The sequence below is a fragment of the Vicia villosa genome, linkage group LG4 (genome assembly GCF_029867415.1).
Source record: "Vicia villosa cultivar HV-30 ecotype Madison, WI linkage group LG4, Vvil1.0, whole genome shotgun sequence".
Classification (NCBI taxonomy): Eukaryota; Viridiplantae; Streptophyta; class Magnoliopsida; order Fabales; family Fabaceae; genus Vicia; species Vicia villosa.
In genome coordinates, this window is record NC_081183.1 from 170,402,598 (window position 1) to 170,429,581 (window position 26,984).

Here is a 26,984-nt window from a genome sequence, read left to right on the forward strand (position 1 = left end):
CTCCTCTTGGGCTTACAATCCAAGGACCCTCGGATAGCCTCCTCTTGGGCTTCGTACAAGGACCCACGGGCTTCTTATAAGCATCCCCAATATCCAAATCAAATACCCCTAGGAGATTAGACATTTATCATCTCTATGATAGGAGTATCTCTTCTATATCATCACAAACAATCAATCAATCAAACTTTTTTGCCACAAGGCTGGCTAATCAATCAAACTTCTTTTTGCCACAAGGCTGGCTAATCAATCAAACCGTTTTGCCACCATACTGGCTGATTAATCAAAGTTTTTGTCACAAGGCTGACTTCATTGAAACTTTTTCCACAAGGCTGGCTGATTAATCAAAACTTTTTGTCACAAGGCTGACTTCATTGAAAGTTTTTGCCACAAGGCTGGTTAAACAAACAAAAACATCTTTATCATTCTAAGCACCCTAAGTGGCATGGCCCAGGGCTTATAATGAAAAGATTTTCAAACTAAAACAAACAGATGTATGTGATGATATAGATTAGATACATCGAACATTTAGATGACATTTGTCTCTTTTCCTTTGCTTCCACTAGCATAAGTGGGAACTACGATTGCTCTGACTTTCTCAACATCCCTTTGAGAATACGTAGGCACAAGGTCGATCCTTGGCGAGCAAAATAAAACAAAAAAAACCATTCAAACCTTAGCACCCGTAGACCCCGAGCTACAGATGCTCTGATTCCCTCTAGGGGATATGTATGCAGAGGATCGCGATGATCTTTGCGAGCATAATCAAACAAACACCTTAGGTCCCACCTCTTTCTCACAAGAACCTCCACCATAACAAGAATGGAATAAACAAAACAAAGAAACCTATAGAGTACTATAGATACGTTGGGTGCTAATACCTTCCCTTCGTATAACCAACCCTCTTACCCAAGATCTCTCCCCCCACTTTTAAGGTTATTGCAACTTTTTTCCTTTTCCTCTTTTGGAAACAATAAAAAGTTTGGTCCGTACAAAAGAAAAATCATTTTTTTGAGCACTCGAGCCCAAAGAAGGCATCAGGTGTCTCATCCCGAAAAAAGATAACGATTTTTCCCCGCGACACTATGAAGATATGCCGGGCCTTGACACAGACATTGTAGTTCATCGCCTGCCAATCAAAGAAGGTAGCATTCCAGTCAAACAGAAACTACGAAGGAGTAGGCCTGATATGTCAAAAAAGATCAAAGACGAGGTTGAAAAACAGTTCAATGCCGGATTCCTAAAAGTTGTAAGTTATCCTCCTTGGATAGCTAACATCGTGCCTGTACCTAAAAAACACGGGAAAGTCAGAATGTGCGTGGACTACAAAGATCTGAACCGGGCAAGCCCCAAAGATGATTTCCCTTTACCACACATCGATGTACTGGTTGACAATACCGCACAATGCAAGGTATTCTCCTTTATGGACGGATTCTCAGGGTACAATCAAATCAAGATGGCACCCGAAGACATGGAAAAAACAACCTTCACAACACCCTGGGGAACCTTTTGTTACAAAGTAATGCCCTTTGGTCTGAAAAACGCAGGAGCAACCTATCAACGTGCAATGGTAGCGCTATTTCATGATATGATTCATCAAGAAATAGAGGTGTATGTCGATGACATGATTGCAAAATCCAACACCGAAGAAGAACATCTGGGTCATTTACACAAGTTGTTTGACAGACTCAAGAAATACAAGTTGCGACTGAACCCAAATAAGTGTACCTTTGGAGTAAGATCCGACAAACTCTTAGGTTTCATCGTCAGCAGCAAAGGTATTGAGGTTGATCCCGCCAAGGTTAAAGCCATTCAAGAAATGCCTATACCTCGTACCGAGAAACAAGTCAGAGGATTCTTGGGACGTCTAAATTACATCGCCCGATTTATTGCCCACATGACTACTACTTGTGTGCCGATCTTCAAACTGTTGAAGAAAGATCAAGTGGAAAGGTGGAATGACAAATGCCAATTAGCCTTTGACAAAATCAAAGAATATCTCCAAAAACCTCCAATCTTGTTGCCACCTGTGGAAGGCAGACCTCTGATAATGTACCTAACTGTGTTAGAAGACTCAATGGGGTGTGTACTAGGACAACATGACGAATCCGGCCGAAAGGAGCACGCAATCTACTATCTTAGCAAAAAGTTTACCGATTGTGAAACAAGATACTCACTACTCGAAAAAACTTGTTGTGCCTTAGCTTGGACGGCTCGCCGACTAAGACAGTACATGCTAAATCACACCACTTTCCTAATCTCCAAGATGGATCCCATCAAATACGTGTTCAAAAAACCTGCTCTCTCTGGAAGAATAGCGAGATGGCAAATGATCTTAACAGAATATGACATTCAATACACTTCACAAAAAGCAATCAAAGGAAGTGTGGTAGCTGATCATCTGGCTCATCAAGCAGTGGATGATTATCAAGCATTGAACTTTGACTTCCCAGACGAAGACATTATGCTAGTCAATGACTACAAACAACCAGGACCAGAAGAAGGACCCGAGCCAGGATCCCGGTGGACTATGGTTTTTGACGGAGCTTCTAATGCACTTGGCAATGGCATCGGAGCTGTGATCATTTCCCCCGCAGGAGGTCATAGACCATTCACTGCCAGGTTATGCTTCAATTGCACTAACAATATAGCCGAATACGAAGCATGTATTCTGGGTCTTAAAGTTGCAATCGATCTAAGAATCAAATTCCTGGAAGTCTACGGAGACTCGGCCTTGGTAATCTACCAAGTCAAAGGGGAATGGTACACGAAGCACCCGAATCTAATTCCTTACAAAGAATATGTGCTGAGTTTGATTCCTTACTTCGAAGAAATCACTTTCGAACACATCCCACGTGAGGAAAATCAACTAGCTGATGCTTTAGCTACCATGTCATCCATGTTCAAAGTCAGGTGGGACAACGAGGCGCCTATGATCACCATTTACAGGCAAGATGAACCATCCTATTGCAATGAGATCAATACCGAGGGAACAGAAGAAAAACCATGGTTCCATGAAGTAAAAAGATATCTCGAAGCTCAAGAGTACCCTGAAGGGGCATCCATTAACGACAGAAAGTTTCTAAGGAGATTTGCTGCCAAATTCTTTCTAAGCAATGGAACCTCATACAAACGCAACCATGACTCGACTTTACTTCGCTGTGTAAACAAGAAGGAAGCAGAACAGATCATGGAAGAAATACACAATGGTGCCTTCGGTACTCATTCCAGTGGACATACAATGGCTAAAAAGATCCTGAGAGCAGGTTATTACTGGTCTACCATGGAAACAGACTGCCATCATCACTCCCGAACATGTCACAAATGCCAGATATACGCTGACAAAGTACATGTACCTCCAGTTCCATTAAGCGTCCTGACGGCTCCTTGGCCTTTTGCAATATGGGGTATTGATATGATTGGAGAAATCAAACCTACTGCCTCCAACGGACATCGCTTTATCCTGGTCGCTATTGACTACTTCACGAAGTGGGTAGAAGCCGCTTCATTTGCTTCTATTACCAAGAATGTGGTGGCCCGGTTCATCAAATACAATCTCATTTGTCGGTACGGCATCCCTGAACGGATTATCACGGACAATGGCACAAATCTAAACAACAGAATGATTACTGAACTTTGCACACAGTTCAAGATCAAACATCATAATTCTTCTCCATATCGACCAAAGATGAACGGCGCGGTGGAAGCTGCCAACAAGAACATCAAGAAAATCATACAAAAAATGACAGTAACCTACAAAGACTGGCATGAGATGTTACCTTTTGCTCTTCATGGTTATCGCATATATGCGCGTACTTCAACAGGGGCAACTCCATTCTCCTTAGTCTATGGTATGGAGGCAGTTCTTCCAATTGAAATTCAGATTCCTTCCCTAAGGATTATGAAAGAAGCCAATCTAGACGAAGACGATTGGATTCAAACACGGTTGGACCAGATAAACTTGATTGATGAGAAAAGGCTCGCAGCTATTTGTCACGGTCAGCTATACCAAAAGCGTATGATCAAAGCCTTCAACAAAAAAGTCAAAAGTCAAGCATACCAAACTGGTGGCTTGGTTGTCAAACGCATCATCTTACCACAAGGTGATCCCAGAGGCAAATGGACTCCCACCTACGAGGGACCATTCATAATCAAGAAAATATTCTCCGGCGGAGCCATGTTGCTTACCACCATGGATGGCGAGGATTTCCCACACCCTGTGAATGCTGACATAGTCAAAAAGTACTTCGCTTAAAAAGAAAAAACAGCTCGCTAAGTTGAAAACCTGAAAGGGCAACTTAGGCAAAAAATGAGCGTCTCGGTGGATTGAAAACCCGAAAGGGCGGTCCAGGCAAAAATTAGAGACTAAACGAATACTATCCCGGTAGGCTGAAAACCTGAAAGGGCAGCCTAGGCAAAAGTTAGGGAATGAAGCATACAACTATGTTCCGTTCAGCTGCCTACTCGCCATCAAGATTCAACACCTCAAAGACACCGATCAGTCCAATCACTTTCTTCCAACAAGTGAGGGATGAGATGCTCGAAGACAGATTGGCAATAGCAGAGTTGAAACTTGACTGGATTGTTTTCACATAGCTATTTATCTTTATAAATATTTTCCAAAACTTTATGACAGTTTCCTACTTCTAGGATTGTTGTCTCCCTGTGCTAATCAACCTATCATGGCTCTTTTTCAAAAATCAATGCAGCTTAGGCTCAAAAATCACTATTTTCACTTTTTCTGTTTTGAATACGTAAACGTCCCAATGATAATTTTGAATGAACATGTGCATTTGAATATGATTGATGTTTACCAGGAAAAACAGGAATAGCATTCAGGAAATGTCCCAATTATCTGGACATCATTCCATCAGAAGAAAATCCCCAAGAGAAACACATTTCTCAGCAAATTCCTCAAAAAGATTTTCTCTTCAAAAGAAGTCTTATACCCCAGCAGGGTTGTTCCAGATTACTATCTTCAGAAGGTGTGATCCCCGCACCCGGACTTGGTCAGATAGTGCATCGGAGGATTATACATCTCCCTCATTCCCATTTGAAAGGGCATCAGAACTTCCAGCTACCTTTCATTCCCAAGTGATAGTCAAAGATCCTTCAACAGAGTACCGTGGTTCTCAAAGAATTTCCCCAGCCGAGGGTACTCAAACAAGACAAAAGATCATCAACAATCACAATATAGTCATATTCAGATGACTGACGGAAATTTATTTTCCCAAATAGAAGCTTGACATCACATTCATACGTCCTACATCATACATCATACATCATACATCATACATCACACATCATACATCATACATCATACATCATGCATCATGCGCATATTCATACACAACATCACATGCATATTTCTCCGGGAATATCTCACATTTACATGCATCATAAACATTGCATATCACTAACTTGATTTTTCAGGTAGACAGATATCTTCAACAAAGATATTCTCAATCACATGCAGTGTTCACCTGAATTCCATGAACGGTTCTCTCAGATATAATCAAGCCGAAGATTCATTCTGATCACTTATCAACTCAAAAATAGACATCACAGATCTAAAGTTGATACCTCAGACGGTTCCATAACGATCTAACATTGCAGATTTAAAGTTGATACCTCAGACGGTTCCAGAACGATCTAACATCGCGGATCTAAAGTTGATACCTCAGATGGTTCCAGAACGATCTAACATTGCAGATCTAAAGTTGATACCTCAGACGGTTCCAGAACGATCTAACATTGCAGATCTAAAGTCGATACCTCAGACAGTTCCAGAACGATCTAACATCGAAGATCTAAAGTCGATACCTCAGACGGTTCCAGAATGATCTAACATCAAAGATCTAAAGCTGATACCTCAGACGGTTCCACAATGATCAACTTTCAAAATCTAAAGCAGAAAAAACTTTGGACAAGTTCCGTAGCAATCATCCTCCTAGACTTAAAGCGGTAACCTTGGACGGTTCCGAAACAGTCAACACAAAGACTTTCAAATCCTTCATCAAGATATAATCAATGAATTCATTCTAATGAACAAACCATCAACACATTTACCAGGTGGCATCTGAAAGCCCATCTCAGGTAATGTTTCAATCTGCCAACAACGTTTCGCAGACGACATTCAAATGCAACTTCCAACATCTCTTCTGATCAAGGTAAGTGCAAATTTTCAGGGCATCTAAATATTCAATCATCTTCTACCTTCAGATTTCAGACAATCTCTTCAGGTTTAAGAAGATTGAATAGGGGCAACTGTTATACCCCAAAATTTGCCCGCATCTTTTTTCAAGAAAACTCCAATCTGAAAATTAAGAGTCTCATATAATCATGGATTTTATTTCAACAAATATCCTGACATATGAAATACTTAGTTTTTAGAATTTTTCTTATACAGTAATTTGGCTTGCAGTTGAATTTATTCTTACGCAAACGCCAAATACTGTTTATTACTTCACACATGCTATTTATTTATTTACAGATAAATAGTACTGACACAATTGGTACAGAGTTAAATCTTTTTGCAGGCGCAGAATCAGGAAACTCATACTGTACTGGTAACAAGTAGATTATTATTATCTTTTGTTTCCCACTAATTTTTGTACTATATTCCATTATTTTCAAAAATCTTTTCAAATCTCTTTTTTCAAAAATCAAATCCTAACTTTATTCTCTACATCTCTCTTTTTCCCAACACTATCATACACTTTCTTTCAAATCTTATTTCCACTCAAATTTTCCTTTTGTACGGAATCACATCATTCCCCAACGTCTCTATCCTTCTTTCCACTCTATAAATACCTCTCATTTTTTCATAAAAATCTCACATCAAATTCTAATTCATCTCTCAAATTTCTACTTCATAATCCATCCTTTTCCCCGACAAAATGGCGAAGCGGTGGGAAACGTGTTTTCTTATGATCATCATCATTGCTACGGTGATCATGTCTTTCTTCTGTCTGCATAGCCCGGAACACTGTGGACCTGGGATGCTTATGCTCCCAATCATCTACATGTTACTATTTGTAGCATGGGTTATCAATCGTCATTTTTGAAACTTGCCGTATTTCTTATTTCTTAAATGTACCGTTTATTCGTACTGTTCAATATAGTATGTAATATTTGTACTGTCAGTATTAAATGTTGTACTATTTTTCATAATATTGCTTAATTACTCAGATAATATTTTGTGTGTTTTCTGCCAGTCAAATATTCATTTTTCTGTGCATTAAATGATTTTCAGGGTTATTATCGGTAATTTTGCCCGCATACAGTAAATATTAAGTTATTTATTATGTCTGTGTTTTTTTTAACAAGTCATGTAAATAAACTTTCATTTTTCACATAAAACAAAAACAAAAACAACAAAAAAGAAAATTAACTTTGACTGTTGATTTTTCACTCTAACTGCTACGTCAATACATGAACGGTCAGTTGACAGCCAAACTGTTGGCAGTACAATTCTCAGTGTTTTGTACCATCAATCAAATCAATCTTTCACAATTCAAAATTCCAAGATTTTTGTTCTAGAAGTCTTCCGAATATCACGCGATTAGCAGAGACTCAACACTGCACAAAAATCAGGTACGCTTAACTGTCTCCTACACAAACAGTCCCTGACTAGGGTTTTCTTGTTTTTACAGGAGAAACAAGCTTTTGAGACCTCAAATGGATTTCATGCACATCCATATATCTCAAACTACCATCATACAAATTTTCAAACTTCAATTCACTCAGACGCACCGTCAGCAGCTCAAACAGTCAACAGACGACCCGTTTGACCAAAAAGTCAACAGACAGTCAAAAATGAAATTTTTTGTAAAAGTCCATATTTTGTCAAAGGATTCATCATTTGATCATTGTATGATCATAATTCATCAAGGAAAGATCAAAAATCAACAAAACCCTAAGATTCAAAATTAGGGTTTTTGCCTGAAAAGTCAACTCAACTTTGACTGGTCATAACTCTCTCATCCTTCATCCAAAAAATTCAAACCAAAGCTCATTTTGAAGGAAATTCAATTATCTTTCAAATGCAATTGATCCCATGGTCATTGCATTCACCATTTGAAAAATATGACCAAAGACATTACAGGTCATTTTCAAAGTCAACAAAAAGACACTTTTTTTAAAAGGACACACAAGGAGCATCAAAAATCATTTTGACATGAGACCAAAGGAATTGGTTAGAGGACTCTTTGAGGTTTCCAAAAAGTGCAAGATCTCCTTCATATGACAAAAATTGAGGGATTTACACCTTGTTGAAGTTGGCTAAATTTTGGGAAAATGCATGAAACCAACATTGCTCAAAAATGTATTTTTTCCAAATGGGGCCAAGTTTTCATGGTTGAAACATCATTTCCATAATATTATGGGCCTCCCACGACCAAGACAAGGCCCACTCCATTTTTTATTCATTTTTGGTTTAATTTTATCACATATAAGATTAAATTAAAAAAGAAAAATGGATGGATAAAGAATAGCTTACAAACCAAGCATGACTCATCAAGAGAATCATTCAACTCTGCCCCAAGCCAAGTACAAACAGAAGGAGGGTGGAAAATCAAGCCATGGTGGCTTAAATGCAAAGCTACTCATGTTGAAAAAGTCAAGATTCCACAAAGCTAATGAATGCTTCTTAGCTTCACTTCCAAGCAGCTCTTGGCCTATAAAAGAGCTATCATACTTCAGCAATCAAAGGAGGACGAATTCAGAAGCATTCATAAGCATATATCACTCTTGTAACAACTTGTAATATTCAAAGAAACTTGAAATTCGAATTTTAAGTTTCAGTCAATTTCAATACAAACTAAACATTCAAACATCATCTCTGAGCTTCACTGAAACTATTCCAATCAATTGCAAGTCTTAAACCTCATTGAATCGAGCCACACAGGTCACGATTTGCTCAAACAAAAACCAACTCATATCTGATCATACACGCACATTTAACAAGATGTAGATATATATTTGTGTTTAGATTGGTGCTCTGGTCGTTTCTGGAGCTTTAATTAAGTTTTAATGACCGTTTGCACAAAACCACCATTTTAGGGTTTCTAAGCTCAAATTTAGGGTTCTTCATTAGAGCCAAAATTAAACCAAATTAAGGGCATGGTTACATTCAGTGGAACAAGACGAATTTAATTGTCCTATCGCGCCTGATTTCTATGCTTGTTTACACCTATTCGCTATTTTGCAGGGATGAGTTTAATCTATTACAGCGCTTCTAGCCAGATAGCGCTGTTAAAAGTGGTGTCTGGAGGTTGAAGATGATGTGTGTCCTCACCCCATTGGCCAGCCAGCGCGCGCGTTCTTTTAAATTTTCCTCTAATCAAGTGTTTTGCAGGTATACTGATTGCCATGCGCCTCAAAATCTGAGCCTTCTGATCCACTTTCCATCCAATCCAACGCGCCAGATCATGCATGAACATCATACTCCCTCATAATCAACCACATCTGATTAGTATCCTTTTATTTTTTATTTCTATTTTAATTTCTTTGCAAAATTAATTAAAAATAGTTAAAAAAAATCCAAAAAATACACAAAAAATATTTTTAAGCTTCTAAAATAATATATTATTTTCTGAAATAAAAATATTTTATTTTTCTTCAAAATTTCGATATTTTGCATAATTAATTAGTATATATTTATATATTTGCTTTTTAATTATTCTAACCAATCAAAAAATCATAAAAAAATTGTTCTTTATATTAAATATTGTTTATATGTTATAAACTAATTTTGTACATATTTAGGATAATTTTCTCTTTAAGTTTTAATTATTTGTATAATTATTTGCATAATTATGTTTTAATTAGCTTAATCAATTTCAAATAAATTTTAAAAATTCCAAAAAAAATTAGTTTTGTTTTAAAATTAATTGACAAATATTTTGTACATTTTTTTAAACTTAATTTCTAGGTTTAAATTTATTTTCATCTTTTTTCTTCACTTTAATTTAATTAATCATGCATTAATTATAATTAAAATCAATCATAAAAAAAATCCAAAAACATGCCTTTTATTTTTCTTGCAATTTAAATTCCTAGATAAATGTATAGGATGTCAAATTCATGTAAATAGGCTAGTTTACATTTCCTGCACAATCGATGTAATAGCGTAGATTTACTTTCCGCACTTTACATTTCCGCATTTTAATTTCCAGCAAATATAAACTGCGTGTATGTCAAAGATAAAATTGAACCGTTAGATCACTAACTCCAAAAGATAAAATATCTGAATTCAAACACAAATCACATTTGCACCTCTTAAGGTAATCCCTTCTCATTCTTTTCAAAATCAAAGTCAAAATTCTACTGTTTCGAGTACAAAATCGAACCTTTTGTTTGTATCCGGTGAAAGGATAGATTTTTAAAGGAAATAAGGATAAAGACCTTACAACTCAGGGTAGACCTCCTAGTTTGCTTGCTCAAATCAAAACAAACAAAATTCTCATACACTGTTGTTTTTCAAAACTTTCCAAAAAGACAATATTTTGTATACATCCAAACACGGATCATTACAAAGTTAAAGTTCTTTTCAAAACATCTTTCGAAAGATAAACAAGCATTTTGTATACATCCGCACAAGGATCATTACAAATTCAATTTACAAAAGTATTTGAAACCACATATGAGCATTCTAAAGCAATTGAAAAGTGATCGAAAAACAAGTGAGCTAAGCAAACTTAAGAGCCCATGGATAACCATGGATACAAAGGGTGCTAACACCTTCCCTTTGTATAACCTACCCCCTTACCCAGAATTTCTTAAAGGTCTTTTTTCTGTTTCTTTTATAAACCTTTCCTTAATTGGATAAAATAAAAGGTCGGTGGCGACTCTGTGAATTTTCAAAAATGCGAAAGCATTAAGCGATAAAAAAGAGTCAGTTCACGTATCTCTCCCGCTCAGAGGTATGGCCCGAAAAAAAACGGAGGTCCACAGTATCCTTTTTGAGGAATCAGAGATACCGTAGCTCGGCTAACTAGTTTCTGTTTGTTTTGTGTTTTTTAGGTGAACGAGTTACATTCGCACTCCGCTGCTCGACCTTTGGAGACTTATGCTGGGAATGGAGCGTAAATAACAAGCTCTTAAGAAAAGAAAATTAAAGAGTGTGGTTTGTGTTTTAAAGAATGCATGAGGAAGACCTAAGCTAAGGGGGAAAGCTCGCTACCCAATGTTATCATAAAAATGGTACAAGTCTAAACTAAACTATCAACCTACGGGGAAAAGCGAATGCAAACAAGTATGTCACACAAACGAGCTCCGCTCGTAAAGCAAATAAGACCATCGGCACTGGCCGAATGGTAGAAAAGCGGTCCCGCCATAGCCAAGGGGAGCGAATCACCCGAGTCAACTAAGCATTAGACCTCGCAAAAATGACCGGGCCATAGACAAGAGGAGCGAGTCCCTCTCAGCAACCAAGTCGTCACGGATCCAAAAGGAAAACGGTGCGTACGTACACCGAGCATCAACGTCGAGCGACGCGAGCTATAGAAAGGCGGGGGTCCGATTTCATGAACCCTTTTTCTGACATACTCGATAACAAGATCTTGTGCTAGTTCGGAAGCAAGCGACGCATAGCGTGCGCTTACCGAACGGACTCGATGAGACTGGGCGGGGGTTGCTTGCTAACTCTTTCCGCATGCCTTCCATGAGGACTTAACGGAGCGCCATATAGGTCTTATTACACCGTGACTCCCTGCCACAAAGCAAAAATATAAACACACCAACGAAAACAGAGCCTCTTGCAAGGGCTTGGCCAGATGCATGTCTATGTCCTACTTCTCATGTTAAAGGATGATGCGAGAAAGCGATAAAGTACGAGAAAAATAAAATAAAATGGGATCAATACCAAACGGATGATGATCCGTAAACTATAGCGACGAGAGAAAGCAAACTAAATATCTCGCGAGCGAGCTAGCAAAGCAGAAGCAAATAGTCAGCACACCTATTAGCCATGTAAGCAAACAACGGTCGACATGTGCGTCGAGCATAATCACAATACACCTGCAAGAGGAACAAGCAATCCAAACAAGCAGACATAAAGTAATAGAAACGTGTCTCCAAGATGAGAATACGGCACAAGTGAATGGAATTGTGTCCCGCAAGTAAAGCGGAACACACAAGTAATAAGCGTCGATCGGTGACTATCCAAATTCCTTGCACACTAGCACACAAGTTAGAGATAACAAACATCGCAATCGGAATTGCGTTGGTGCTTTACACTGAAAAAGGATAACGAAATGAGAAATTTGATATTAACACACTTTTTAAACATAAATCAAGCGAAAGTAAGATAACAACCAGAAATAGCACTCAAATGTTGGTCAAATATGTACACAAGTATTATGGAAATCAAAGCAAGTATTTACAAGTCAAAAGGTACACCGAAACGGTAAAATCGGGTAAAAACGATAAAAACTAAACTATATAACAAAACATTTAAATTCAAAAAAGAAAAATATTACATGTTTTTTATTATCTTAAACAAATATAGAAAACAACATCTAATTCTAACTAGAAAATATTACATGTTTTTATTCGTTTTATCATGTAAAAGTCTAACAAATGTAATTGTTTTTATGTCATTTTCTATCTAAACAAAATAGGGAATAAACTATGTGAAAAGAAATTAATTCTAACATGAAATAATGGATTCAGAGGGTGTCAACAGTCAGAAATTTGGTGTATACAGCAATAAGGGCGCTAGGCCCAAGAGATTAAGCCCAACAACATGTTTTTTGTTTCAAATATCTTCCAGCACAAAAACAAGGAGAGTGCGATGGGCCTTTGATAGGGTGTGGTAACAACAATTTTCGTTTGGCCCAGTGGTTTATTGATCAATTCATAATTTGTTTGATCCAATTCACTAATCTTAACCCAATCATTAATCAGATTAAATTTCTCACGAATATCAAAATGAATTCAAATTAATCCAAGTCTTATCACTTATTCATCATCATATTAACAGAAAAATAAAAGAGGAATTAGGTTATACGTGGACCTTGGAGTTCTGAAGAACTCAACCTTCATCCTTTTTCCTTGCGCGATGGCGGCGCCACCCTCTCAGACACGGTGGCCTTTCATTCTCTTCCGATCGAAATATCACCGGTCACCATAAAAGGAACGCATCACAGTGGTCCCCTCGTCTCACGCTAACGGCATTTGTCTCCTCTATTCTCAACGAACGTACGACGGCGAGTGCTCCCCATGCTCCGATAAATTTCGCCACTCACCACCGTGAATAAACAAAGCGGATCAACATCACCTCTCCGTCTCCTCCGTCTCGAGATCTCTCCTTCAGTTCAACTTCGCACATCTCCCTGCTTCATGAACCAACGAGTCAGTCTCTCTTCGCGTAGATATGAGTTCTCGATTCGGGATTCTCTTCTTCCTCTTCTCTTCCGTTTCCGACCTTGTCCTCTTCTTTTCCATATTCGTTCTTCTGAGTTGTTGTTGATGGCGTTGCATCGCCGTTGTTGTTGTTTGCAGCGGATGAAGATCGTGAACTGGAATCGAGAGAAGAATGAAGGAATCTTGCGATGATGAATGTTGTCGTGGTGATATCCAAATTGCAGATGCGATATGTGAAGATTACGATGAATGGTTGATCGTGGAGAAGATGATTATGAATTCAGAGAGGACGATTGATGATGCATTGAAGAGTGATTGAAGGTTTTCGTGATGATTTTTGTTCTGTTGAATGGTGATGGATGAAGGAGAGTCTGCAGAGAAGGTTGAGATCGTGAATGAAGAATTTGGAGAAGGTTAAAGGATGATTAGTGACGAATCGAGAGCACCAGAGGGAGAGAGAGTTCGTGAGTTGGTTACAGATGAAGATTGAAGCGTGAAGGAGGTGAAAGAAGATTGGAGAAAGGTTTGTTACGATTCGGTTATGAGTTTTTTTGTGAAGCTTTTCTGAGTTTTTCTTTGTGTATGAGTTGCAGGGAGAGTGAGAGATTGAATCGAGAGAGGGAAGAGTGAATTCTGAAGGTTGGGACCAGATGAAAGTTTGTTACAGGTTCAGTTATCAATATTTTTTTCTGATTTTTTCTGTTAAGAATCTTCTCCCTTGCAAGTCTGTTATCTGATATTTTCTTCTTGAATTTTCTTTTCGTTGGTGCACTCTGGTTGCAAGCTAAACCGGTTTGTGTGGAAACGGTTTGGCTCTTTTTTTCTGCAGGATTTGGCTTACGGTTTGAATTTGGCATGGAAATTGGCGCACAATGTCTATCTGAAGATTGAAGAAGACCCAAGATGAATGAAGAGTCAAAGTTGACTAGTATAGAAAATCTATTTTAGGGTCATGTCTCATAAAAGATTTGTAATGGATCGGTTTTGTATGGATTGTAATGGATATTTGATTATTTTTGTTTGTAATATTTGGATTTGGTTTATGAAAATGGTTTTTTGAATGAATAATATTTGAATGAAACGATGACGTTACTTGAATGAATGTAAAATTGATAATATTGAAATAGGCCTTGTGTTACTTTGAATACCGAGACAACCACTTAAAACTTCCACATAAATCCCGACAACCTTGATCAAATTGAAAACCTCAACACGGCATGATTGGTAACAAGCATAGCCTTTGGTTTAACTCAAAATAAACTCACTCGCATCACCTCACATCCTTGCGTAAAACTCTTGCAATTCAACTTCATCTTGCTTTGACAAACACTTAACATAATGCCTTGAGTAATCTTTTGAAGATGACTGTAGCTTGAAATGATAGAAACTCTTTATCATTTTTTCTTTTTCCAAACGACGAAATAAACGTCTTGGATAACTTATAGCTCAGAGAAAGAGAAAGAGGGCAAACTTTGGGGTGCAACACTTGGTGAATCCTATGAACCTGAAAACACCACCATCTCTCGATCGGACTTATGACATTAAAGGCCTTGAATACACCACATCACCTATTTTTATCTGTTGGGATGTTGAAAGTAGGGGTGGCAAAATGGATGGATTGGATTGGATGGTTAATGGATGGACCAAACCAATCCATTAATCCATTACAATCCACTAAACTCTCTTAATAAAAATTCAATCCCATCCATTAAAGAATAAAATCCATCCAATCCATCCATTAACATATTTCTAATGGATGGATATCCATCCATCCAAAAAATAATTAAAAAATTCTTAATTTTTTTTTAATTTCATAAAAAAAAAATTTATCCGTGAACTGATTAAAAAATAATTAAAAATGAATGACATAAAATCGTATTAGCATAAAAAATAACCAATAAATAAAACATTCAAAATTAATTAAAATTATGATTCACTAAAAAAAATCAAGAGAATAAAATTATCAAAACTAAGTTAATAATAATAAAATTTATCCGTGAACTGATTTTTTAATTTTTAAACTGATTTTTTTAAATTTTTTAATGAACTTGAGAAAGATTTGCGGGTTTGCCCAACCCATAACCCATATACATTAACTCTACAACAAAACCTACTGTAACCCTAAACAGTGCCTACCATATCTAAACTCATCCTTTCACATCGGAAATTACATGGATGATGAGAACATGGAAGAGGCAATTAACATGGATGAATTTAGTAACGCCATCACATCCCTTTGGTGGGATGCCGAAAACTGCAAACTTCCCCCTGGCGCTAAAGCAAGCAATATAGTGCCTAATATTGCTTCAAATCTGGCTGATATCGACTTAACTGGGCCACTATCTATGTATATTTATGGCAATATTCTTCCACACGTTGATTGTAATGGCAATCGAAAAAGGCTTTACGAGTAAACAACATGTGGATCTCTTCGCCTCCTCGTGTGTTTCTTTCCAACATGTTCCTGGTAATATACTTTTTTCGATCTATTTTATTTTATGTCTTATGATTTATTTGACCGATTTTTTTATAATGGATTACAAAATAAGAAAGATTCTAATTGTTTTTTCCATATCTATTTTATTTTACCGATTTGTTTTATAATAGGTTACAAAATAAGAAAGATTCTAATTGTTTTTTCCATCTATTTTATTTTACCTCTTTGTTTTATACTAATAGGTTACAAAATAAGAAAGATTTTAATTTTGTTTTTTCCATCTATTTAATTTATCGATTTGTTTTATAATAGGGAATAATAATATAGCAGATTCTACTGATAAGAGAATGATACTTGGCATGATGAATTGGGCAAACCGCCACTCTCCACCTGCCAATTATGTTATAATATCCGGAGACGGTGATTTTTCTTATGCGGTTCATAATCTTAGAATGATGAGATACAAGGTACTTCTTATTCAACCTAAGGTAGCTGCAGATACTTTAGTAGCGTCTACGCGGACGGTTTGGAAAAGGAACGAATTTGTAGATAGAGTACCTCAGTTGGTGAATCCTATGAACCTGAAAACACCACCATCTCTCGATCGGACTTATGACGTTAAAGGCCTTGAATACACCACATCACCTATTTTTATTTGTTGGGATGTTGGAAGTAGGGGTGGCAAAATGGATGGATTGGATGGATATGGATTGGATGGTTAATGGATGGACCAAACCAATCCATTAATCCATTACAATCCACTAAATTCTCTTAATAAAAATTCAATTCAATCCATCCATTAAAGAATAAAATCCATCCAATCCATCCATTAACATATTTCTAATGGATGGATATCCATCCATCCAAAAAATAATTAAAAAATTCTTAATTTTTTTTAATTTCATAAAAGAAAAAATTTTCCGTGAACTGATTAAAAAATAATTAAAATTGAATGACATAAAATCGTATTAGCATAAAAAATAACCAATGAATAAAACATTCAAAATAAATTAAAATTATGATTCACTAAAAAAAAATTCAAGAGAATAAAATTATCAAAACTATGTTAATAATAATAAAATTCATCCGTGAACTGATTTTTTTAATTTTTAAACTGATTTTTTTAAAGTTTTTAATGAACTTGAGAAAGATTTGCGGGTTTTGCCCAACCCATAACCCATATACATTAACTCTACAACAAAACCTACTGTAACCCTAAACAGTGCCTACCATATCTAAACTCATCCTTTCACATCGCAAAAAACATGGATGATGAGAACATGGAAGAGGAAATTAACATGGATGAATTTAGTAACGCCATCACATCCCTTTGGTGGGATGCCGAAAACTGCAGACTTCCCCGTGACGCTAAAGCAAGCAATATAGTGCCTAATATTGCTTCAAATCTGGCTGATATCGGCTTAACTGGGCCACTATCTATGTATATTTATGGCAACATTCTTCCACACGTTGATCGTAATGGCAATCATAAAGGCTTTACGAGTAAACAACATGTGGATCTCTTCGCCTCCTCGTGTGTTTCTTTCCAACATGTTCCTGGTAATATACTTTTTTCGATCTATTTTATTTTATGTCTTATGATTTATTTGACCGATTTGTTTTATAATGGGTTACAAAAAAAGAAAGATTCTAATTGTTTTTTCCATATCTATTTTATTTTACCGATTTGTTTTATAATAGGTTACAAAATAAGAAAGATTCTAATTGTTTTTTCCATCTATTTTATTTTACCTATTTGTTTTATACTAATAGGTTACAGAATAAGAAAGATTCTAATTTTGTTTTTTCCATCTATTTATTTTATCGATTTGTTTTATAGTAGGGGATAATAATAAAGCAGATTCTACTGATAAGAGAATGATACTTGGCATGATGAATTGGGGATACCACCACTCTCCACCTGCCAATTATGTTATAATATCCGGAGACGGTGATATTTCTTATGCGGTTCATAATCTTAGAATGATGAGATACAAGGTACTTCTTATTCAACCTAAGGTAGCTGCAGATACTTTAGTAGCGTCTACGCGGACGGTTTGGAAAAGGAACGAATTTGTAGATAGAGTACCTCAGTTGGTGAATCCTATGAACCTGAAAACACCACCATCTCTCGATCGGACTTATGACATTAAAGGCCTTGAATACAGCACATCACCTATTTTTATCTGTTGGGATGTTGGAAGTAGGGGTGGCAAAATGGATGGATTGGATGGATATGGATTGGATGGTTAATGGATGGACCAAACCAATCCATTAATCCATTACAATCCACTAAACTCTCTTAATAAAAATCCAATCCAATTCATCCATTAAAGAATAAAATCCATCCAATTCATCCATTAACATATTTTTAATGGATGGATATCCATCCATCCAAAAAATAATTAAAAAATTCTTAATTTTTTTTAATTTCATAAAAAAAAAAATTATCTGTGAACTGCTTAAAAAATAATTAAAATTGAATGACATAAAATCGTATTAGCATAAAAAATAACCAATAAATAAAACATTCAAAATTAATTAAAACTATGATTCACTAAAAAAAATTCAAGAGAATAAAATTATCAAATCTAAGTTAAAAATAATAAAATTTATGCGTGAACTGATTTTTTAATTTTCAAAATGATTTTTTTAAATTTTTTAATGAACTTGAGAAAGATTTGCGGGTTTGCCCAACCCATAACCCATATACATTAACTCTACAACAAAACCTACTGTAACCCTAAACAGTGCCTACCATATCTAATCTCATCCTTTCACATCTCAAATAACATGGATGATGAGAACATGGAAGAGGCAATTAACATGGACGAATTTAGTAACGCCATCACATTCCTTTGCTGGGATGCCGAAAACTGCAGACTTCCCCGTGACGCTAAAGCAAGCAATATAGTGCCTAATATTGCTTCAAATCTGGCTGATATCGGCTTAACTGGGCCACTATTTATGTATATTTATGGCAACATTCTTCCACACATTGATCGTAATGGCAATCGTAAAGGCTTTACGAGTAAACAACATGTGGATCTCTTCGCCTCCTCGTGTGTTTCTTTCCAACATGTTCCTGGTAATATACTTTTTTCGATCTATTTTATTTTATGTCTTATGATTTATTTGACCGATTTGTTTTATAATGGGTTACAAAATAAGAAAGATTTTAATTGATTTTTCCATATCTATTTTATTTTACCGATTTGTTTTATAATAGGTTACAAAATAAGAAAGATTCTAATTGTTTTTTCCATCTATTTTATTTTACCTATTTGTTTTATACTAATAGGTTACAAAATAAGAAAGATTTTAATTTTGTTTTTTCCATCTATTTAATTTATCGATTTGTTTTATAATAGGGAATAATAATATAGCAGATTCTACTGATAAGAGAATGATACTTGGCATGATGAATTGGGCAAACCGCCACTCTCCACCTGCCAATTATGTTATAATATCCGGAGACGGTGATATTTCTTATGCGGTTCATAATCTTAGAATGATGAGATACAAGGTACTTCTTATTCAACCTAAGGTAGCTGCAGATACTTTAGTAGCGTCTACGCGGACGGTTTGGAAAAGGAACGAATTTGTAGATAGAGTACCTCAGTTGGTGAATCCTATGAACCTGAAAACACCACCATCTCTCGATCGGACTTATGACGTTAAAGGCCTTGAATACACCACATCACCTATTTTTATTTGTTGGGATGTTGGAAGTAGGGGTGGCAAAATGGATGGATTGGATGGATATGGATTGGATGGTTAATGGATGGACCAAACCAATCCATTAATCCATTACAATCCACTAAATTCTCTTAATAAAAATTCAATTCAATCCATCCATTAAAGAATAAAATCCATCCAATCCATCCATTAACATATTTCTAATGGATGGATATCCATCCATCCAAAAAATAATTAAAAAATTCTTAATTTTTTTTAATTTCATAAAAGAAAAATTTTTCCGTGAACTGATTAAAAAATAATTAAAATTGAATGACATAAAATCGTATTAGCATAAAAAATAACCAATGAATAAAACATTCAAAATAAATTAAAATTATGATTCAATAAAAAAAAATTCAAGAGAATAAAATTATCAAAACTATGTTAATAATAATAAAATTCATCCGTGAACTGATTTTTTTAATTTTTAAACTGATTTTTTTAAAGTTTTTAATGAACTTGAGAAAGATTTGCGGGTTTTGCCCAACCCATAACCCATATACATTAACTCTACAACAAAACCTACTGTAACCCTAAACAGTGCCTACCATATCTAAACTCATCCTTTCACATCGCAAAAAACATGGATGATGAGAACATGGAAGAGGCAATTAACATGGATGAATTTAGTAACGCCATCACATCCCTTTGGTGGGATGCCGAAAACTGCAGACTTCCCCGTGACGCTAAAGCAAGCAATATAGTGCCTAATATTGCTTCAAATCTGGCTGATATCGGCTTAACTGGGCCACTATCTATGTATATTTATGGCAACATTCTTCCACACGTTGATCGTAATGGCAATCATAAAGGCTTTACGAGTAAACAACATGTGGATCTCTTCGCCTCCTCGTGTGTTTCTTTCCAACATGTTCCTGGTAATATACTTTTTTCGATCTATTTTATTTTATGTCTTATGATTTATTTGACCGATTTGTTTTATAATGGGTTACAAAAAAAGAAAGATTCTAATTGTTTTTTCCATATCTATTTTATTTTACCGATTTGTTTTATAATAGGTTACAAAATAAGAAAGATTCTAATTGTTTTTTCCATCTATTTTATTTTACCTATTTGTTTTATACTAATAGGTTACAAAATAAGAAAGATTCTAATTTTGTTTTTTCCATCTATTTATTTTATCGATTTGTTTTATAGTAGGGGATAATAATAAAGCAGATTCTACTGATAAGAGAATGATACTTGGCATGATGAATTGGGGATACCACCACTCTCCACCTGCCAATTATGTTATAATATCCGGAGACGGTGATTTTTCTTATACGGTTCATAATCTTAGAATGATGAAATACAAGGTACTTCTTATTCAACCAAAGGTAGCTGTGGATACTTTAGTAGCGTCTACGCAGACGGTTTAGAAATAGAACGAATTTGTAGATAGAGTACCTAAGTTGGTGAATCCTATGAACCTGAAAACACCACCATCTCTCGATCGGACTTATGACATTAAAGGCCTTGAATACAGCACATCACCTATTTTTATCTGTTGGGATGTTGGAAGTAGGGGTGGCAAAATGGATGGATTGGATGGATATGGATTGGATGGTTAATGGATGGACCAAACCAATCCATTAATCCATTACAATCCACTAAACTCTCTTAATAAAAATCCAATCCAATTCATCCATTAAAGAATAAAATCCATCCAATCCATCCATTAACATATTTTTAATGGATGGATATCCATCCATCCAAAAAATAATTAAAAAATTCTTAATTTTTTTTAATTTCATAAAAAAAAAAAAATTATCTGTGAACTGCTTAAAAAATAATTAAAATTGAATGACATAAAATCGTATTAGCATAAAAAATAACCAATAAATAAAACATTCAAAATTAATTAAAACTATGATTCACTAAAAAAAATTCAAGAGAATAAAATTATCAAATCTAAGTTAAAAATAATAAAATTTATGCGTGAACTGATTTTTTTATTTTCAAAATGATTTTTTTAAATTTTTTAATGAACTTTAGAAAGATTTGCGGGTTTGCCCAACCCATAACCCATATACATTAACTCTACAACAAAACCTACTGTAACCCTAAACAGTGCCTACCATATCTAATCTCATCCTTTCACATCTCAAATAACATGGATGATGAGAACATGGAAGAGGCAATTAACATGGACGAATTTAGTAACACCATCACATTCCTTTGCTGGGATGCCGAAAACTGCAGACTTCCCCGTGACGCTAAAGCAAGCAATATAGTGCCTAATATTGCTTCAAATCTGGCTGATATCGGCTTAACTGGGCCACTATTTATGTATATTTATGGCAACATTCTTCCACACGTTGATCGTAATGGCAATCGTAAAGGCTTTACGAGTAAACAACATGTGGATCTCTTCGCCTCCTCGTGTGTTTCTTTCCAACATGTTCCTGGTAATATACTTTTTTCGATCTATTTTATTTTATGTCTTATGATTTATTTGACCGATTTGTTTTATAATGGGTTACAAAATAAGAAAGATTTTAATTGATTTTTCCATATCTATTTTATTTTACCGATTTGTTTTATAATAGGTTACAAAATAAGAAAGATTCTAATTGTTTTTTCCATCTATTTTATTTTACCTATTTGTTTTATACTAATAGGTTACAAAATAAGAAAGATTCTAATTTTGTTTTTTCCATCTATTTATTTTATCGATTTGTTTTATAATAGGGGATAATAATAAAGCAGATTCTGCTGATAAGAGAATGATACTAGGCATGATGAATTGGGCATACCACCACTCTCCACCTGCCAATTATGTTATAATATCTGGAGACGGTGATTTTTCTTATGCGGTGCATAATCTTAGAATGATGAGATACAAGGTACTTCTTATTCAACCAAAGGTAGCTGCAGATACTTTAGTAGCGTCTACGCAGACGGTTTGGAAATGGAACGAATTTGTAGATAGAGTACCTAAGTTGGTGATTCCTATGAACTTGAAAACACCACCATCTCTCGATCTGACTTATGACATTAAAGGCCTTGAATACACCACATCACCTATTTTTATCTATTGGGATATTACATTTTAGTTTTTAAGATTTTGAAATGAAATTTTGAATTTTTCATAAATTTGTTTGTGTTTGAATTGTTCTTGTTTGTCCTTATTTTAACATTTTGAATCTTTTCTTTCCTTAGACTTTTTTTTAATGTGGTTCATATGGGAATGAGATTCTAGTAATTCAGAGTTTGTGTCGAGAATTTATGACACTGGTCAAGTATTTTTTCTACCAGAAATCAAACTCATATTTTCCGAACCTTCATTCTTTAATAGTAGTTTGTTTACCACTCGAGCTTAAGTCCTTGATTTCCTTGCTTCTTTCTCTTTCACATAAAATAAGTGTGAGATTAAAGAGAAAATGAATAAAAAATTATAAATTATAGAAGATATATAAAATATAAGAGAGATAAAAAGAAAATAATGTAGGAGAGTGTTGGAGAGAAAAGATATGAGATGATCCAAATCCTTATTTTAAAGTTTGGTAAAATATGTTTTTAGTCTTATATTTCTAAATAATCCAAAATCTAGTTTTAGTCCCTTTAACAGTCGTTTAGAGAAACTAGTGCGATACCCGTGCATGCGCACGGGTACCTGTTGGTGCCGGGTCATTTTGGTCAATTAATAATTTTTTGTCTAATTAAAAGTTTTGTTAATAGGTGTGAGTGTATGATAAATAATTTTTTTTATATATTTTAATTATGCAAACCAATTAACCTTCAAGTCTTTTCTAATTGTGTATGTTTTTGGGACTGTATGTAAAGTATGTAATAATATGTGTAATATTAGAAAAAAAAGAAATTGTGTAAAATATTTATTGTTTAATCCTGGTAATATTAATTTATTGTGTAAAATATTTAATTGTGTAACAAAAATGTAAATTTGTTGTATTTAATAAAATGTTATGCATAAGGTACTACATGATGAAGGGTCCATACATCACAAATATATCACGTGTGTTATAATAATTAAATAATATATTTAATGAATCCCAACAGTTATAGAAAGTTTTTGGAAACATAATAGGATACCAAGAGTCAGTAGTGGTACACTGCATTTTGTCTCTTTCGTTTCCAGACTTTAGAAGTACTTCTGAAATAGAAGTTTCCTAGGTTGTTGGTCATTTTGGAACCGTTTTGCTTACTACTTCACAGAGCACAACAATGGCGAGGTCCGACCGGAAAGTGGAAGATGAAAGGTACGTCTATGGTGTTTTTTTCATCTTTAACAGTGACATTGTATATTTCTTCTTGCATGGGTGTTTTTCGTCCACGATTTTGTGGTTTCTGTTTGTTTTAGAAAGAAGTCTATAGTATTGTAGATATGGAGTTCATAGGGGTGTTGTGATATATAATCGGTAGTATAATATTGTAGTTGTTCATGCATTGTTTTTGTTTGGTACCCATTTGTGTGGTTCTCTTGATCGTGTAGATTTAACCATTATCTAATTTATTGAACCACGTTGCTAATAATGTTTGGTATGCATGCAGTTGCTCATCTAAGAAGGTTGTCAGTATCTATGATTCAAAGCTAAAAGAACTATATGCTGACTACCTTTATGCTGAGGAAGAGCATGAGGAGAAGATTGGGAAGAACCTTTGAAGACTTTTGCTATATGGTGGAACCAGTTTGTGTTGATAATAATAAGGAAGGATGGGGGTGATGACATAGGAATGAATAAGGAAGGAGAAGTTGTTGTTGTTCTTGACAAATCAGACATACAAACATCTGTACCCGGTGATTTCAAATGGTAAAACATTTTAAATTAGTCAGTATGTTCTAAGTTTATAAAGTTTGTAATATTTTGATATATTATATAGTTGTGTGCAAGAATTATTTTCAATTTAAGGTCTTTCTATTTTCTGGATTATTGTATGTTTTGATATTGTTTTTATGTTATTGTGATTATTTTTCATATGCAGTTGTTCAGAATTTGATGGTGGGAAGGGAAGTGGTGTGACTGTTGCTGGAGAGGGTTTGAAGGGAAAATATAGGAAGGCTAAATTTGTGTAAGTATTCTGTTTTTAGGGCATGTATTTTGTTTATTTGAAAGACAATTGTTAATGTTTTTGATGATACACCAGATATGCTAGCTCAGATGATGAATATGAAGGTCTGTTTGAAAAATATAGTGTAAATCAGATGCGAGTTGTCAAATTATTGAAGGATCCTTCTGTCGATGACCGCAGCTCTGATTCAGATGGGGATGACTCAGGGGATGAAGGATACGGTGTGTACTACACTTGGAAGCTCGAGGTTAAAGATGGACAGAGCATGCAGACTAATGTGCAGGTATTTCTTTAGTACTGTGATTTTATATGTGTTAGGATATAAAACATATGGACAGTGATTTTACATTTTATATGTTTTGGTTGCAGTATTTTCCTGCCTGTGTTACGAAACACTATTTGTTGTGGAATCAAAGAGGCATTGAGCTTATAGACGAAGATACTCGGAAGAGCTATTATGTGGAGATTGGCTGCCCAAGGCGAAACGAAAAGGTGTTTAAGAGGGAAAAATTTATGGCCGGAGGATGGCACAAGTATGTGAAGAACAGGGATGTCCGAAATGGAGATGTTTTGTGGTTCACAATAGAGACTCCTCTGAGACGTCTATATGTTACGTTGATCAAGGCTTAGGGTGGTTTGGATTTGGATGTGTAATATTGAATCCGTTTTATTTTTTTGTAATATGTATGGTATGAATAGTCTGGTTGGTTTTAGACAAGAAATATTTGTTGTTAAGTTTTGGTGTGATGCAGGGGAAGTTAATGTTTTTTTTTTACAGTCTTGTGAACAATTTTATAACAATTGTGAATGCAGTTTTATTTGTATTAAATTATAAGATACATGTGTGATCCTTATGGAAGTCTTTTTGTTTTGAATGAATTATATTATTGACTCAAGTTGCCATAGATTATTGTTCTTGAATAATTTATAAAGAAGTTCCAATAATAATGTTACATTTATATGGTGATTTTTACATTGACCTAAAACTGGGAAAGATAATTTGTTAGGTTGGGCTGTCATTTTTATTAAGTCTCAAATAGTAGAATTATTTTTATGTTCCAAAGATTATGTGGTTTTTTGTGAACTTTAGTATTTGTTTCTTGGTATATGATTTAATGTGTTTATTTTAAATTGAAGTTTAGTGTTTATATTGTTGGAGTTATTTATTGGGTGTGTTTATTAGTTTTAAGATAACGTTAAACGTTTTGAATTAAGTTGCTATTGAAAAGAATGACCAAATTAAGAATTTAGGTGGTTGTAATAGATGAATGGTCAGGTGTGAGTAGTAATGGGCTTTTAGTGTCATTACTGTTGAACAGAGGAATATATTACTTCATATGACGTAGGAAACGTTTTGTTGGTTTGTATACGTTACATTTGTTCATTTTTTAATATAAGGTTTATGCCCTCAAAGGTTTTACGACTACTTTTTTAGAAGTTTGGTGGAGGTATGACTGAAATGGGTGACAACACTTCAATGATTTCTGGTGGAAGGTGATTTTCTCTGTGTAAATTTGTTTTGTCATGTTCACGGGATGGTCAGCAAATGCTGATACACAATGGTTTATTTCTATTTGCATGTTTATTCGATGATTCACGTTTTTATTAGAAATTATATACTGATTATTAAAAGTGTTTGTTTAGCAGGAATGCAGTGGAGATGGAATTTGAAGAAACATGGGATAGGCTGAAAAATGAGGTTTTCATAAAGATGTTATTAGATGAGAGGCGGATTCAGAAAGAATGGAAGAGAACTTGGGAAATGTTGAACATTGGGAGTGAGGTTAACGGGATGCCTGGCAGTGGCCGTAAAAGAAGTGCTCGTTTATGGAGGAAAATAACTGGGAAAGATGTTGTTGTTGAAAGTTCCACTGAGGGGCAACGTGATAACAGTTTGGCGAGTGGAGATGTGGCTGACAGGAGGTCTTCTTCAGTTATAAATGAACAAGAAAAGAGGAGCAGGAGGGTGGAATCCATCGATACCAAGGAAGAGGATGAACACAAATACTATTCCTGGTGTAAGGTTATCAATTCTGTCAAAGTAGCTTCTGAAAATGTGCTTGTAAGTATATTAAGTTAGTTATGTTTGGGTTAAGTTTTGTCGAACATTCTGTTGTTTGAATTTCCACTACTTCTATTTAAGTTGTATGGTTATAGATGATACATTATATGGCATTCTTGCAGCAATTTCCTCAAGAAGTCATTCGCAACTGCTTGGACAAGCGTTATACGCGCGTCTTGATTCGTGATTCTGACTTCAAAAGGGTATTCAAGTGTAAGCTTCATTATTCCAAGAGAGAGTATTATGTTGAGAGATATCTTTGGAAGGGGTGGTGCGAATTTGTGAAGGAAGGATGCATCTAAGATGGCGACCGACTGAGATTTGTAATCCGCGACAAACCTTGTACAT

The 26,984-nt window shown here is 35.2% G+C and overlaps 1 protein-coding gene across 1 annotated transcript; it reads left to right on the forward strand.

Annotated features, from left to right (window-relative positions):
* The first annotated feature begins 20,126 nt into the window (after nt 1-20,126).
* Nucleotides 20,127-20,922, forward strand: LOC131598303 (uncharacterized). Its single transcript, XM_058870919.1, has 2 exons — nt 20,127-20,421; nt 20,705-20,922. Exons 1-2 carry the CDS (start codon nt 20,127-20,129, stop codon nt 20,920-20,922), a joined length of 513 nt encoding a protein of 170 aa, XP_058726902.1.
* The last annotated feature ends 6,062 nt before the right edge of the window (nt 20,923-26,984 follow it).